We start from the raw sequence: 14747 nt of genomic DNA, 5'->3' as shown, positions 1-14747 counted from the left end.
CAACATTCTCTGCAGCGCGCGCTCTCTCTCTCTCTGACTTCCTGGTCGAAATCCCTTTAAAGATATCTAGGCTAGCTGGCTTTGCTTGTTGCCTTTGAAAATGTTCCTTTTTTCCTAGTCTTCTCAGCTCTTCAACTCCCCTTCCCTCTCTTATCGGGGACTACATTCTTTTGAATATCATTCTTTTGTTACTGGGTAGAGCTCTCAAAAGCTCAACCCTAAACGCAACCATGGGACCATGGTCTCAGCTCTCATTAAGCCTTCTGTTTCTTTCTACATTCATTACCCCGTCTATTGGAGCAGTCATCACATCGAGGCCTGGTAGCGCCGGCGTGGTTGTGGTGCCCGAACTCCCTGGCGCGTGCCGCGCCGTCATCTCGTAAGTAAAGTACCCTCAGCCATGTAACTCAACCTGGACCAGTATATCTCAATTTGCTGACCCGCCATGAAAAAATTTTAGACCCTTTGATTACTCGGCCAAGAACCGTCGTGACCATGAGTTGCCAGTCTGCAGTGCTGACAGCCCCGGTCATGTTGCTGTTCGCGAGAATAGCGGTGTCGTTGACGCTGACGGGCGAGAAATCGCCCCCGAGCCACTCGAGACCGGCGTGTCCTTGGTAGGACGCACCGAGCTATCTTCGCTGTTTGGTAGACAGGTAGTTGGCGGCGATGACTATACATGCGGTCCCGACCGCCCTTGCAAGAACAAGGCCTGTTGTCCCAAGAAGACTGGCCAGTGCAACTACGGCGAGGAGTAGGTTTCCCTTCCACCTTTTGCCAGTCGCGTGGCTCGTTGAATCATTTCTTTTCTTGCGCTTGTTGTTGCTGTTGTTTCTGCTATTTTTCTGGAAGAAGGCTAATAATTTCTTCTCCCCCATAATAGAGCCTGCGGCACATCTGGAATCTCTCCCAATGAGGTGTGCTGGTCCAACTGCGATGCCAAGGCAGAGTGCGGCAAAAACGCAGCTATCCCCGGCCAGAAATGTCCCCTGAATGTCTGCTGTGGCAAGTGGGGTTTTTGCGGAATGACAAAGTATGTACAGGTGCAGAGTATAAAGATGATGGAGCAGACCAGTATTGACGATTGTGAACTATAGGGACTTCTGTGAAAAAGAGGACCATGGAGCCACTGGCGGTTGTCAGTCCAACTGTGATCAACCAGGTCCCAAGGACAAGGCTTCCAACCAGCTCAACCGTGTCATTGGATACTACGAGGCATGGAGGCACGACTCCAAATGTCAGGATATGGTAAGTATACTATAATCCCTACCAAAGTGTATGTCCCACTAACCTTGAGATAGGGATTGAACGACATCCCCGTTAACTCCCTGACTCATTTGTACTTCTCTTTTGCCTTTATCATGCCGGACTTTCAGATCGTGGGCATGGACAACCTACCCGATAAACTGTTTACGGACTTCACCAACCTCAAGAAGAAGAACCCTGCCCTTAAAATGGTTATTGCCATTGGCGGATGGACGCACAATGATCCGGGCCCTTTGCAAAAGGTGTTTAGCAACATGGTCAGCACTAAAGCCAACCGGTCCAAATTCATCGGCAACCTTATGTCCTTCCTCCGCATGTACGCCTTTGACGGTGTCGACTTTGACTGGGAGTACCCTGGCGCGGACGATCGCGGTGGTGTCCCCGAGGATGGCGAGAACTTCACCCAATTTCTCAAGGAGCTCGAAGAGGAGAACAAGAAGCAGCCCGTCAAGTACATTGTATCCTACACAGCGCCAACGAGTTTCTGGTATCTACGCCACTTTGATCTCAAGTCAATTGACTATACCGACTTTGTCAACGTCATGTCATATGAGTAAGTGATTTCTTTCTTCTTTTCTTAGTCTCCCTGTAGACACCCTGACAGCCACCCTTCTCGAACCTCGACTAATCAAATGTATAGTCTTCACGGTGTCTGGGATCGTGATAACCCGATCGGGTCTCACATTTACGGCCACACCAACTTGACGGAGATGAGCCTGGCGTTTGACCTCTTTTGGAGAAACAACGTCCCGGCCAAGAAGCTGAATATGGGTCTCGGTTTCTATGGTCGCGCGTTCCAGCTGGCCGATCCGTCCTGCAACAAACCCGGCTGTCTCTTCAAGGGAGGCGCCACCAAAGGAGCGTGCAGTGGCGAGTCTGGCATTCTGAGCTACCGCGAGATCCAGGAGGTTATCAAAGTCAACAAGATCAAGCCAGTCCACGACAAGGAGGCCGGTGTCAAGTACATTACCTGGAACACTGATCAGTGGGTATCGTATGACGACAAGGAGACGTTCAAGCAGAAAAAGGACCTCGCGGCCAAGCTCGGCCTCGGAGGCTATCTAATCTGGGCCATCGATCAGGATGACGCCGAGATGTCCGCCCTAGCTGCCGTCCTGGACCCCAAGCCACTGGGCGACTTCAAGTCGATCGACAAGGGCGACGAGAACTGGACGGGCACCAACGAAATGTGCTACGTTACGAGCTGCGGCATTGAAGACTGCAAGGCGGGAGAAATAAAGATCACTGACCAGAAGTGCGGCAAGAACAAGAAGAGCACTCTCTGCTGTCCCTTGTCGGGAGCCCCTGACCCCAAGTCATGCACCTGGCGTGGAGGCGCGACCAGATGGTGCAACGGCTACTGCAAGGACGACGAGGTCATGACGCACATGAGCAAGTACGGCGGCGGCCACGACTGCTGGGATGGCCAAATGGCGCACTGTTGCGAGAGTTCCCTGGGTGAGAAGAACATCTGCAAGTGGCGCGGCGTCGGCGAAAAGTGCCACAGTGGCGAGCTGCCCCTTACTTTCTCTGGGACCGTCCTCAATATCCTCGACGATGTCGCCAAAATCATCTTGCGGGTTGTCGGTCGAGCGCACCCGCTTGCGGCACTTACAGGCGCAGTTCTGCTGGAGGTTCTCGACGAGCTGGATCTCGAGACTCAGAAGCTATACTGCTGCCCTGAAAAGGAGGTTACCAAGTGGAAGAACTGCGCCTGGTACGGTAAGCCCGGCAACTGCTTTGACGGCCACTGCCCGGACATGAAGACAGTCCAGATCACCGACTCGTACTTTGGTGGTAGTGAAACTTGCGGCATCCACTTATCCCGTGTCCGCACCTTTTGCTGCGAGTCGGACGGCGAGCCCCTTTTCCTCCCCGTGGACCTCAAAAACTTGTTTGAGCACCCGCCCGAGGGCGGTTCTGACACAGACTTCACCCTCGAGACAGACAAGACATCGGATGGAGGCGACGATAACCCTAACGAGGCTGCGTTCCAGTTCGTGGTCCTTGTCTCGCCCGAGGCGCTCCAGATCTCGCTCGACAAGCGCGACGGCTCCCACTGGGACGTCTTTGACTGCAACGACTCAGTCTCCGAGGGCGAGCACACGGTCCGCATAGTCTGCAATGACCACACCCCGGACAGCAACTGCCACAAGATTGGACTCGGTCACGGTGTCCCGGGAACCATTCTCCAGATGCCCAAGGGCTGCGGCCCAGGCAAGTATGCCGTCGCCAAGAGCATGGCACCGGCTCCTGGCAGTGACCACACCAAACTACTGCCTCGTCACCTGTCACACCTCGCCGGCCTCCAGCCTGTCGTCTATGACTTGACTTTCGATTACGATTTCCACCGCGTACCGCGCGACCTCGGCAACACCCAGATGCGCATCGACTACAGCAACCAGGACGACTACTGGAAGAACATTGTCGCCGGGTCAGTCAACCGGAAGCGAGATGTCAATGGTCGCAAGAGGCATGCCAAGCGCACGCTTGAAGACGTCGGCGGAAACCCGGTGCGCTGGCTCGAAGAGGAATTCCGCGACGACTTCCACATTGACAAGATTGGCTCGCGGGACCTGCACGAGCGGTGGTTCGGAAAGAGCATCCTCGAGTGGTTGGCAGCCCTTGTGAAACCCGAGATCAAGCGCGAGTTCACGCATAAGTACGACGACAGCGTCACAGCAAAGCTGTTTGACGAGTCGTGGGACTGCCCCGGATCAGTAGAGGGCGTCAACTATGACGGCCACCTGCTCGGCCAGGCCGTCCTCGACATCGAGGTCGAGTCCAGCTTCGGCTTCACCCTTATAGTCGAGAGCCTAACCCTGCCCCTCAACCTCGAGAATAGCTACCTCACCTTCTACAACAAGGGAAGGGTTACCGGAGTTGTTACTCTTGAGGCCCTCGCCCGCGTGACGTACGAGAAGAAGAAGGCCATTCTCAACTTTCCATTCCCCGGTGCCTCGTTCAAGATTCCCGGAATCGCCACCATCGGCCCCCAGCTCACCGTCGAGGGCAGCATCGACGCCTCCCTCGGCATGGCTGGCTTGATTGAGACCAAGCTTGAGATTGCCAAGTGGGAAGTACGTAGCAAACCACATGTTTCCAGCAATTAGCACTTTCTTGCCTCCTTTTTGCCAATACCCACAAGTAAAACACTTGCTAACTACTTATGCTTATTCTTAGGTCCGCCAAGTCATGCCCGACACCAGTTCCTACAAGCCTGAGCTTATTGACAACAGCAAGCCAAGCCTCGATCGGACGGGCGACTTCTCGGGTATCCAAAAGCCCGAATTCTACGCAGGCGTCACAGCCTCCGGAGATGTCACCTTTAAGCTGTCAGCTGCTGCCGAGTTTGGCGTTCGCTTCGTCGATAAGTGGGAGATTGACCCGGCGGCCGCCGCAGTCGTGGGCGAGGTCAGCCTAACGACCAAATTCGCAGCGGGCATCTCGACCACGGGAACATGCCCCTTTACCTACGGCCTTGATGTCGGCGCTCGTTTGTTCGCGAGAGCAACGGCGCCCAAGGTGTTTGGCTGGGCTGGTGGTGAGGTCGACCTAACGGACAAATGGGAGAAGACCATCATTAAGGGCGGCACTTGTCCCGACCTGGGCCCGATACCTTCCAAGAGAAGTCTCCGAGGTATCGACCACCTCCTCATAGAGGGCCGTGCAGAAGGCAAGGCCGTGACCAGAAACATGTCGAGGTTGGAAGCACCCGAGGCCGGTGTCTACAGAGCGGTCCATGTGGAATCAATGAACAGTTACGATGCTGGCCTGCGCACAAGGCAAATTTCCGGCGGGCATATGTCATCCCTGAGCAAGAGAGGTGCTGTATACGGCCCAGCATTCAGCCTCCCCGCCGGCGAGTTCTTCTGCCCTTCTCGAGACGGTGAAGTAGGCATGACGTGCGAGCAAGCATACAATGCCCTGGGAGCGGGAAACGAGGGCGATGGCTGGAGAGTAGCGACCAAGCACAAGCGGGAGAAGCTGGCGCCGACGTCCACCATTGACGAAAATGCCATTGCCGCACATTTCCATGCTCATCAGCAGCGAAGTCATGGCCATAACAACCACTCAGGAGGCGAGATATTGCACATGTTTGACAAGAGAGCCAAGGACAAGCTGATCAAGGCCTGCAATCGGGACTGCGACATATCGGATGACTTCCCCCCGGGCGGTCAGCTGAATGGCGATGACTGGGGCTGGGTCAATCCCCACGACTGCGGCAACTTTAACTTTGGCGACCCCCTGCCCGCACGCGCCGCCAACATCCAGTATCACACCGAGCACGTTCTCGAGGCCCAGATGATCGACCTATTCTTCCAGTACCTTGACAAGAAGAAGTCTAAGCTTCCTGATCCAAAGCCAAATGCCCCCCAGGGAGCCACAGTCTCCTTCTGTGATTATGTCGACGAGCTGTGGGATGTGCCCGCTTTCGTGTGGCCCGGCGAGGATACGACTGGCGGCATCGGCAAGGCTTGGAACCCCATTATGCACATTGCGGCACAGTATCCGACAAAGACGTTCAAGAAACACGAATTTGTCGCTCTCGAGTCCGCAATTAACACACCTTCAAAGACAAGCGCCTGGCGATCCTCAAACCCCTGGGACACGGGCTCCTGGGCCAAAGACCTTGCCGACTACGCAAAGGCAAGGGTGATTCTCCAAAAGATGCGCAGCACCATGGGCTCCCGTATCTACCAGAGCCACTCAACAATTAAGTCAACAATGAAGACTCAGACGGATCGGATCGGAAAGGTGCTCGACGCCCTAGACTCGACCTTGCTGCCCGCCAATCGGCGCGCTGGGTACCAGCAATGGTCGAAACAGAACCTCAAGTCCGAGTGGCTCAGTTACATGAAGGGCCAGTACACCACCATGCAGTCCAAGACCAACGGCCTCGTTAATAATTTCCTTCCTAAGATGAAAGCTGCGTGGGTCACGCAGGCAGAGAAGGACAAGTGGGAGGCTGATCCGAATGATACGCCGGCGGATGCGGAGGAGAAAAAGCAACATCGGGCTTTCATAAAGTCTATTGAAGACTTTGAAACGAAATGGAATGGGCTTCCGGCGTGGACGAATCCACTCTAATAACGATGAAACCGCAGCAATAGTATTATGACTACTACTTATACTATTACTACTTCCTAATTCTTTGCCTTTTCTTTAAAGTTACTAAAGTTATTAAATATATGTAAATAATAGTAACGTACATGATAAGCGAGTGAGACAGACAAGCGAGTGAGACAGTAAACCAGACCTTCGCGACAATAATATCGAAATCTATAACAAGAAATCTTAGATTGATTAATACTACTCGGATTCCTGTTCTTCGGATGTTTCCTCAATAAATTGACATGTTCTCGCGTTGTGGCCTGTATTCCCGCATACGCCACACCGACGATGAGTCGTCTCAGACCTCACTTTGCGACCACTACTCCGTCGCGTTTCCTCTTGTAGTTGCGTGTCTGCCTCTCTTTGCGACTGTATATCCTCTCCAGTAGATATAGTAAGACTTCCTCCTTTCTGTAGACGTGTTTTCTTAGCCCTTCGACGCCGACTTAATATTGCATTCTCCTCTCGAAGGATTTGAACCTCTGACTCTAGTAATGCTACCCGATGCCCTAGTCCTTCTGTCCCTCTGGCTAGCTTACTCACAGCACTATAAATTGATGCTGGAGAGCTGCTTCGGTGGCGTGAGATTCGACTCTTAATAAAAGTAGACTGTGATCTTGCTTCGCTTGGGTTGCTCGGCGTCCTAGAGATCCAAGGGTCTGGTGTCTGAGGGACCCCCTCCTCAGGCGTTGGCGTTCGGAACTTTACATCCAGCTTTGAGAGAACACTTTCTGCATTCAAAGGGACAAGTCCAGCTCCTCGGAAACCTCCCTGGATATTTTTCCTCGTAAAAGACTGCTTAAAAGCTTCGTGAAATGCTGCAAAGAAATCTTCCTTCGAGATATGGGTTGTGCCTCGCCGCATCTTATTCTCAATTTGCCGACCGTAGGCATTCTTTAACGGCTGAAAACAACCAACATCTAAGGGTTGAAGTAGATGAGACGAGTGAGCCGGCATGCACAGTGTAATAATGTTGTTTTCTTGACAAAAGAGCTCGAAGGCTGCGGAGTGGTGACTTTCATGACCATCAACAACGAGGAGGCGATATTTCCCAGACGTACGTGGTTTTGTATAAATGTCGAAGTGTCTGATCCAGTCAATACCTCTCTCGTTTGTTGTCCATCCATTTTCAGACGTTGCAATAGCCCAATCGCCCGGAAGAGAGGTTTCTGTATACCAGCTTGAGAGGTGATACTGGCCTGCAACGATGATGTATGGCGGGATGCTCTCCCCTTGGGAATTAATAGCCTGGATAACTGTAACCCATTCCCTATTGCCAGGCTGTGTCATCTTCGTATTTGAACGCCTTTCAGCACTTGTAACAACCATTCCAGAAGCAATAACGCCCATCATAAAGCCGGTCTCATCAAAGTTGTAGATATCAGCATCAGCAATACCATACTTCGCAATTGTATTCTTCACAAGCGAAAACCAGCCACGAATCACCTCTGGATCTTCGCATTGAGCTCTCTTATAGTCATACTTGCGAAAGAAACGCGTCCTAAGCTGTGGTTGTCGCTTGACGAAATTAGAAGCCCAGCGCTTCCCAACTGGAGGCGCGTCGCGCTCTGCGAGAAGTCGATTGGCCATTTCTTCCACACCACTCAGCCGGGGAGGAAATGATCGCGCATCTAGGTCGAGAATATACTCAACTATTGTCTTCTCTTCTAAATCTGATAAATTCCGTGAATTAGGCATGCTGTCGCGTCGTGAGACTATTCCCTTTAGTCGCCGGCTTAATGTTGCGTGACTGACTGTATAGAGTGCACCTGCGGCCCGAGCACTAAGTTTTGGGTCATTTCTCATTGCTTGAAGGGCAATTTGTAACCTTCTTTCAATACTAGCTGATTCCATGATTTATTGTAGAGGAAAAGGTGCCGGTCGCGTCAAGGTGCGACGGTCGCGGTTTACTGTCTCACTCGCTTGTCTGTCTCACTCGCTTATCATGTACGTTATATATACTTACTTAATCTTTAGAAAAGAAAATATACTTAGTATGTCTTTTAAGAATTAAAATATAAAGTACTAAATTATACTTATTAATAAACCATTAATAAACGTTTCTTTAAAAATACTAATCTTTCTCTAATGAAAAATCAGTTTTAATAACTATTAGATATATAAGTTCGAGTTACTAAATAAATATTATTATAATTAAGCTTAATATATATTTATTATAGCTATTTTAGCTAGTATATAGCCATAATAAGTAGAGATTAGAACTATAGTAAAAATATAAAAGTAGATAATATATTATAAATATTAAATAAATAATTACTATAAAGAAAATAATAATAAATTGATAAGGGTATATTTAGTTTTTATAATATAGAATATAGATTAGAAAGTATAGGTTATAATAGTAACTATGTTTTTTTAATCTCTTAATTACTTTATATTAGAAGTATAAGTATATTATACTTTTATTATACTTATTTATTCTATTTAGAGAGCTTAAGTTCTAATCTATATATAAGTTCCTAAGCAAGAGTCTTGGGGGGCTTTAGTAAGTACTTACCCTGCTTAACGTGAGCGCTTACTTCTCTTGGCGTGAGCGGTCACTGATTCCTTATCAGTGCTTACTTCCTTATCATTGCGTGACCTGTATGATAGTTCTTCCACTTCCGAGAGTATTCCAATGTTTCCCGTGTTTCCTGCATATCTGGCGGCGTAGCCGCTAGCTAGTGAGTCTGTTAACACTCTGTTAGGCATAACGAACGGGTCGTAGCATTACAGCTCTAATTGGCCCTTGGTTGGGCATTGGTTCCTCCAGTGTCATACTAGTACTCTCCGTGTTTCCCCTATCCATCGTACCTCCTTTTGACTACCGATCTCCGATCCCGACCTCCGATCCCGACCCCCGATCCCGACCTCTCATCCCGACATCCGATCCCGACCTTTGATCCCGACCTCTGATCCCGACCTGTGATCCCGGCCTCTGATCCCGACCTCTGACCCTCGAACGCTAATTTCCCGATTCCGCGTGTAACAATGTAGGTATGCAGTTGGTTCACTTCTTAACTGAACCTCCTGACTGAGAAGCTATCATAGGCCTCTCTTATGCGGGTACAGTTAGCATAAGATATCTCACGTGCCCCTGGTGACTATCCAATGGAACTATGGCAACAGTAAACTAAGGATGGCTTGTCATGATTATTTTTGTAACTAAAAGACTTAGTCAACTAAGAGCTAAATATCTAGTCTATACTTCTTTCCTTTAGAGTTTCTTAGCCTGACGAGTTGTCGGCGCATGAGAAAACACTACCAATCGAACCGTTGTCATAGCCCTCCTTAATAGTGACAACAGTTGCATACGTGCCGCCAATGATGATGAAAGCACCCAAGACAATCATGATCCACGAGAGGGCGACCACAATCGCATCCCTCTTGCTAGTCTTAGCCGCGTCGTGAGCCTCTTTGATCCAGTGCTTCTCCGCGAAAGAATAGTGGGGTTCGTGTGATGGTTCCTCACCAACCATAGTAGGCTTCTTAGCGACATAGTACAGCACCATAAAGCCAGGGATGATGTGGGTGAAGATCGGGTTGACGAGGGAGCCGACAAGACTGAGGAAGTCGCTGAAGAAGGGTACAACTCCGACGACGATAAAGCCGAACACAACGGTGCCCATCATGGAACTGCTCCAAACGAGCCAATGCTTGACGGTGCTGGTCTGGAGATGGCGTGTGCCACGGAGGATTCTCACGAACCAGTACTTGCCGGCAGTGTGGCTGTAGAGGATAGCAGTCACAAGGAGACCAGGCAGACCGATGCCGTAGGCAACCTTCTTGATCAAGGGACCAGCGGATCCGAGGGCGGGGCTTGCGAGGTACTGGCCGACCTTGGCGTAGACGATGGACCCGATGGCGACACAGGTCGCGATGACGATGCCCTGGCCCCAAAGGAGAGCCTTGCCAAAATCCTTGGGCTCCTTCATCTCGGCAGCGATAGAGAAACAGACGCCGGAAGCGCCGACGGCGAACAACTGGTTGGAGACAGCTGACATGGCGTGCGCGAATGTGGCCGTGGAAAAAACACGGATGTCGAGGTCAATGGGGCCCGTCTGGGGAGCAGCAGCAGGTCTGTCCTGGATGAGACATGCGATGGCCGTAGTCCAAATAGCGACAACTATGCAGGCGAAACCCGCCCAACTGACCCAGGCGATCTTATCCAGGCTGCGGAAACCACCGCCGATGAGGAATGCAGCGGCGGCAGCTACACCGACAAAGGCTACGGTGCAGGCGCCGTGGTTTGAAAGCGCGTTGAAGGCGACCGAGGAAGCGAGCATGCCGGCACCTGCAGTCAGGGCGAGATAGAGGAAGAAGCAGAAGCCGACGAACTCGCGCGTCTTCTTGCCGAACATCATTTCAGCGACGTCAGCGACACTGTAAATTTGCGGATAATACAATCTGGCGTTGCCGGAGACGTAGCCCGAGGCGGTGGTCATGATGGAGAGGATCACGAAGCAGAGGATGCCCGGAAAGAAGCCCAGAGTGTGGAACGTCTTGGGCAAACTCAGCACTCCGAGACCGAGTTGAAACTTCGCGACGAGGACGGCCGCCGCGGGCCAGGAGAGGCTGCGGAAGTTGACGTCGCCATCCTCGTTGGTGAAAACAGCGACGGGTTCGTTGACGTTCTTGTGATGGTTTTCACCGTCGGTGCCGGAGTCGACTGGATCAGTCTCTCTCTTCTCGCTCACTTGGTAGTCGGCCATGGTTGCCCCAAGGAATTCGGCCCGTTTGTAGAGACGAGTGGGTATCGTTGGTAAGGTTAGGTGAAAAGTTTTGCTTAGCGGTTAGGTGGCAGAAGAAATCAATAAGGTGAGAATATTAGGCCATTTGAGGAGGAAGCATTCTCTCTTTGTAATTACATACACCTTTGCTAATCTTAGATGCATTATCCCCATAAGATCATCAAGACAATTCGTGGGGTAAAACGACATATTGCTGATAAACCTACAGACATTCCGGATAAGGAAATTATCAGCAAACATTTGCTCCAACCTACGACAAAACCCCGTAATACGAGTGGTTCCTATGAAGTAATAAATTTCAGTTTCCCAGATTCGCTATCACTCCCTAAACCAACGGGATTACCGAAACGATCTTATCCCAATTTATATTATTGGAGCTCTTGTGGAGATGACAGCAAAAAAGTGTAAACTGACACGCGGTTTGTAGAGCATTTTTTGGCCGAATAATGCTCCACTGTTCTAGTCGCAAAGGAGGTAAAATCGACAAGAAATCCACAACACTGCGGAGAAGCTATATGTAGTAGACATAAATAATCAAGATAGGCTTTTAGGCAAGACGGCTTCTGGTATATAGGTGTAGTATCTGCCAGTCCCCCTTGAGCTCCTGCTGTACACTGCTCCTGTTCTGTTAAGCTCTAGGGCTTCTAACCTTAAATGCTCTGAGTTTATAAAGTTGCAGTGATGTAAAAGATGGCGGCACTATAATATAGCTCCTTGACTAATAAAGTCAAACTGTGACTTGGTGATACTTGAACTTCACTTCTATCCCATCGACTGCGTCTAAACCTCATTTTTGCCAAGGGCGGAGTAAAACCACTCAGAGGCCAAATGTCTACTAGTTTTATAAACTCATCTACTCGAATCTGGGCTACATCTTACTTAATAAATATTTGAGGCATACCAGAGGTGCCGATGATCTTTCCGGACACATAATGCGTCATTAGACTACTAAGAGTAATACGTGCAAGGAGAGACTACAGACTGTTATCTGCCGAGCTTAGTACGGAGTAAAAGTGGCTCTTACAATGGAGATTTGAGGTCTTGGCAAAAGTGAGGTCCAGCCGCAGTCGAAAGCCCCAGCTGATAGGCTAAACTTTTAGCGAAAATTCACCCTTTTTTTTTTTCGGACGAGGATAACTACGGCAGTCCGCAGGGACCACTGGGTCAAACTTCAATTAATTAGTAGGTATACGGTATGAGGGGTAGAACTTGCCTAATATGGCTAATGTCTCCACTAAGGTGTGTTATCGATAAGATATGAGTGGCTAGAAATTTTAGGTAAGTATGGAGCCCGTGCCTGTATACCCATAAAAAGTCAACCCTAGAACCCTGCTAAAGTCTGACTCCCGGCTTATACCCGTAGTAATCCCCTACTTATAATTATAGTGTTCTATAATACTTACCTCGCTATAGCTATAGCGCCTCCCCCCTTAACCCTAATACCTAACTGCCCTGACTGCCCGAACTGCCCTGACTGCCCTAACTGCCCTAACTTCCCTGACTGCCCCAACTGCCCTAATTGCCCTAACTGCCCCAGCTGCCCTAACTGCCTCTTCCCTAACTGCCCTAACTGCCCTGACTGCCCTGACTGCCCTGACTGCCCCAACTGCCCTAATTGCCCTAACTGCCCCAACTGCCCTAATTGTCAAAAAGGGTGGTAGGCCAGGGGCGCTGGAAGCGATGCACACGCAGAGCGCCTAGGATGCCAGGAAGGCGCTAGGAGGAATGTTTGGCCGAGGACCGCGCTAGGTGCGCTTAGTCACAGGGAACACGCCGGAAGAAGGCGCGTAAGGGATACGGACAGGTCTTAGGAAAAGAAGAAGCACAATACACATCACGATTGACCCCTGAATGTGCGCCTACGAATATTCGAACAATTAACAGTCTGATTACCTACCAATTGGCCTACCTACAGGCAAAACGAAGCTATTCGAAGATCCGATCAACTGCAAAACACACGAACACCCCGTTTACGTCCCTCAAAACCCACGCGATAAGCCCGAATCAATAACGACATAAGCAAAGATGGAATCCATTGTCCTCAACAACCCCAGTCAATGGCCAACCTGGTATAAGGTTTTCCAGGGTAAAGCCACCGACTTGGACGTCTGGGAGCAAGTGGATCCCGGCGCCGAAAACCCCGAGAAGCGGATGCCGAAGCCGGAGCCTCCGGCCTTCTCCGACTACAAGAAGAAAGGTATACCGCGACATACCCGCGGATCAATCATCGAGGTGTCACAGACACTAGATATCGAAGAAGTTCGATCGAACGAGACGGCTAGACGCCTCCAAGACCTTGTCAAGGAGGACCGTGAGGAGTATGTACAGCTCCGGAGCGACTACAACCATGATATCCGTATCTACGAGCGTGAAGCGGCTGCTCTACGAGAGCTCCGCAACTGGGTCCTATCGACAGCAGCCGAGAAGTACGTCAATGCGTGCTGTAAACCTACGGAGACCCTCCAAGCCTGGATGGTCAAGCTGAAGGGCGTGGCCTCGATCTCGAACAATGAACAAAAGAGCGCCGCGCGTGAGGAGTACGAGAAGACCGTCAAGCAAGCGGCTACAAAGCGGATAACCACGAAGGCCGAGATCGAGAACTGGCTCGAGCAATGGGAGGCCGCAATGTTGAAGGGACAAGAGGTCAACCTTGCCCAGACAAGGGACTTCAGCGAGTGGAGCGAGGACTTCCTAAAGGTCATTGCGAAGACCGCTATTTCTGCGTTCCACGCCACGTTCGAGGCGAAGTTCCACGAGTCGGACAACCCCTCGATCAGCGAGATCTCTGCGGAAGTACGACGATATATACGAATCCACGCAGATACCCTATCGACAGGACCAAGAGCCTCAAGAGGTGCCTTTGCCACAACAAGAGAAGGACCCAAGGAGACCATGCCTCGGAGTACAACCAAGAAGCGACATAGGGCCGCCGATTCGCGGACCCAAAACGAGATGCCAACGTGTCACGGATGTGATCTGCCACGACACCTACTTGCCAACTGCTTCTACTGCTTCCCAGAGGAAGCGTATGAAGGATGGAGGCCCAGCAACGACATCATGAAGAAGGTCACCGAGCGTCTCAAGGCCGATGACGACCTCGCGGACCGCGTGAAGAAGATCCGTGAACAACGCGAGAAGGAAGCGAAGCAGACCTGACTGTATGGTCGGTGTATGGGGTCAGCCAACGCATCGTGGAGGAAGCAGTATACGAGTGACCGTTCTGCGTTCATGATCCGGACTGAGTACCCCTTACACAACTCTGCGATATACGACTCAGGATCATCGCTACACGTGTTCAACAACCGGGCTCGATTCTCAGGTTTCAGAGCAGCTGAACCAGGGGATTACCTATGGGCAGGAGCCTCACAAGTCCCAATCCTAGGGTATGGAAACGTGGATATAACGGCTGACGCTGAGCGGGGGAAGAAGGTAAGACTCCGCTTATACAACGTCGCTTACTGCGAAGAATTCGCAACGAATCTAGTCTCCTACCGCCTTCTACGGCAACGAGGGATGTGGTGGGATAACCGCCCAGGCCAGAATTGCGTACGAAGAGCGGATGGGACACTCGTCTGCTACCTTCACGATCTCCATGGACAACAGGTTATCGAGGAC

General features: G+C 50.8%; 4 protein-coding genes across 4 annotated transcripts; 2 read left to right on the top strand and 2 right to left on the bottom strand.

The window, feature by feature from the left end:
- Positions 1-230: 230 nt before the first annotated feature.
- CTRU02_211485 (uncharacterized protein) lies at positions 231-6357 on the top strand (the record flags this gene model as incomplete). Its single annotated transcript, XM_036732124.1, has 7 exons — positions 231-379; positions 461-754; positions 884-1033; positions 1098-1248; positions 1302-1819; positions 1907-4346; positions 4450-6357. The coding sequence occupies 7 exons, from the start codon at positions 231-233 to the stop codon at positions 6355-6357; spliced, it is 5610 nt and encodes a 1869-aa protein (XP_036576203.1).
- A 222-nt stretch (positions 6358-6579) lies between these two features.
- Positions 6580-8235, bottom strand: CTRU02_211484 (transposase; the record flags this gene model as incomplete). The annotated part of the gene is made up of 1 exon (XM_070205640.1): positions 6580-8235. One exon carries the CDS (start codon positions 8233-8235, stop codon positions 6580-6582), a length of 1656 nt encoding a protein of 551 aa, XP_070060453.1.
- A 1373-nt stretch (positions 8236-9608) lies between these two features.
- Positions 9609-11093, bottom strand: CTRU02_211483 (uncharacterized protein; the record flags this gene model as incomplete). Its single annotated transcript, XM_036734086.1, has 1 exon — positions 9609-11093. One exon carries the CDS (start codon positions 11091-11093, stop codon positions 9609-9611), a length of 1485 nt encoding a protein of 494 aa, XP_036574181.1.
- A 2064-nt stretch (positions 11094-13157) lies between these two features.
- CTRU02_211482 (gag protein) lies at positions 13158-14288 on the top strand (the record flags this gene model as incomplete). The annotated part of the gene is made up of 1 exon (XM_036734087.2): positions 13158-14288. The coding sequence occupies one exon, from the start codon at positions 13158-13160 to the stop codon at positions 14286-14288; it is 1131 nt and encodes a 376-aa protein (XP_036574182.2).
- Positions 14289-14747: the final 459 nt, after the last annotated feature.

Source organism: Colletotrichum truncatum (assembly GCF_014235925.2).
Source record: "Colletotrichum truncatum strain CMES1059 chromosome Unknown Contig_0008, whole genome shotgun sequence".
Classification (NCBI taxonomy): domain Eukaryota; kingdom Fungi; phylum Ascomycota; class Sordariomycetes; order Glomerellales; family Glomerellaceae; genus Colletotrichum; species Colletotrichum truncatum.
This window is presented reverse-complemented; position numbering and strand designations above follow the sequence as displayed.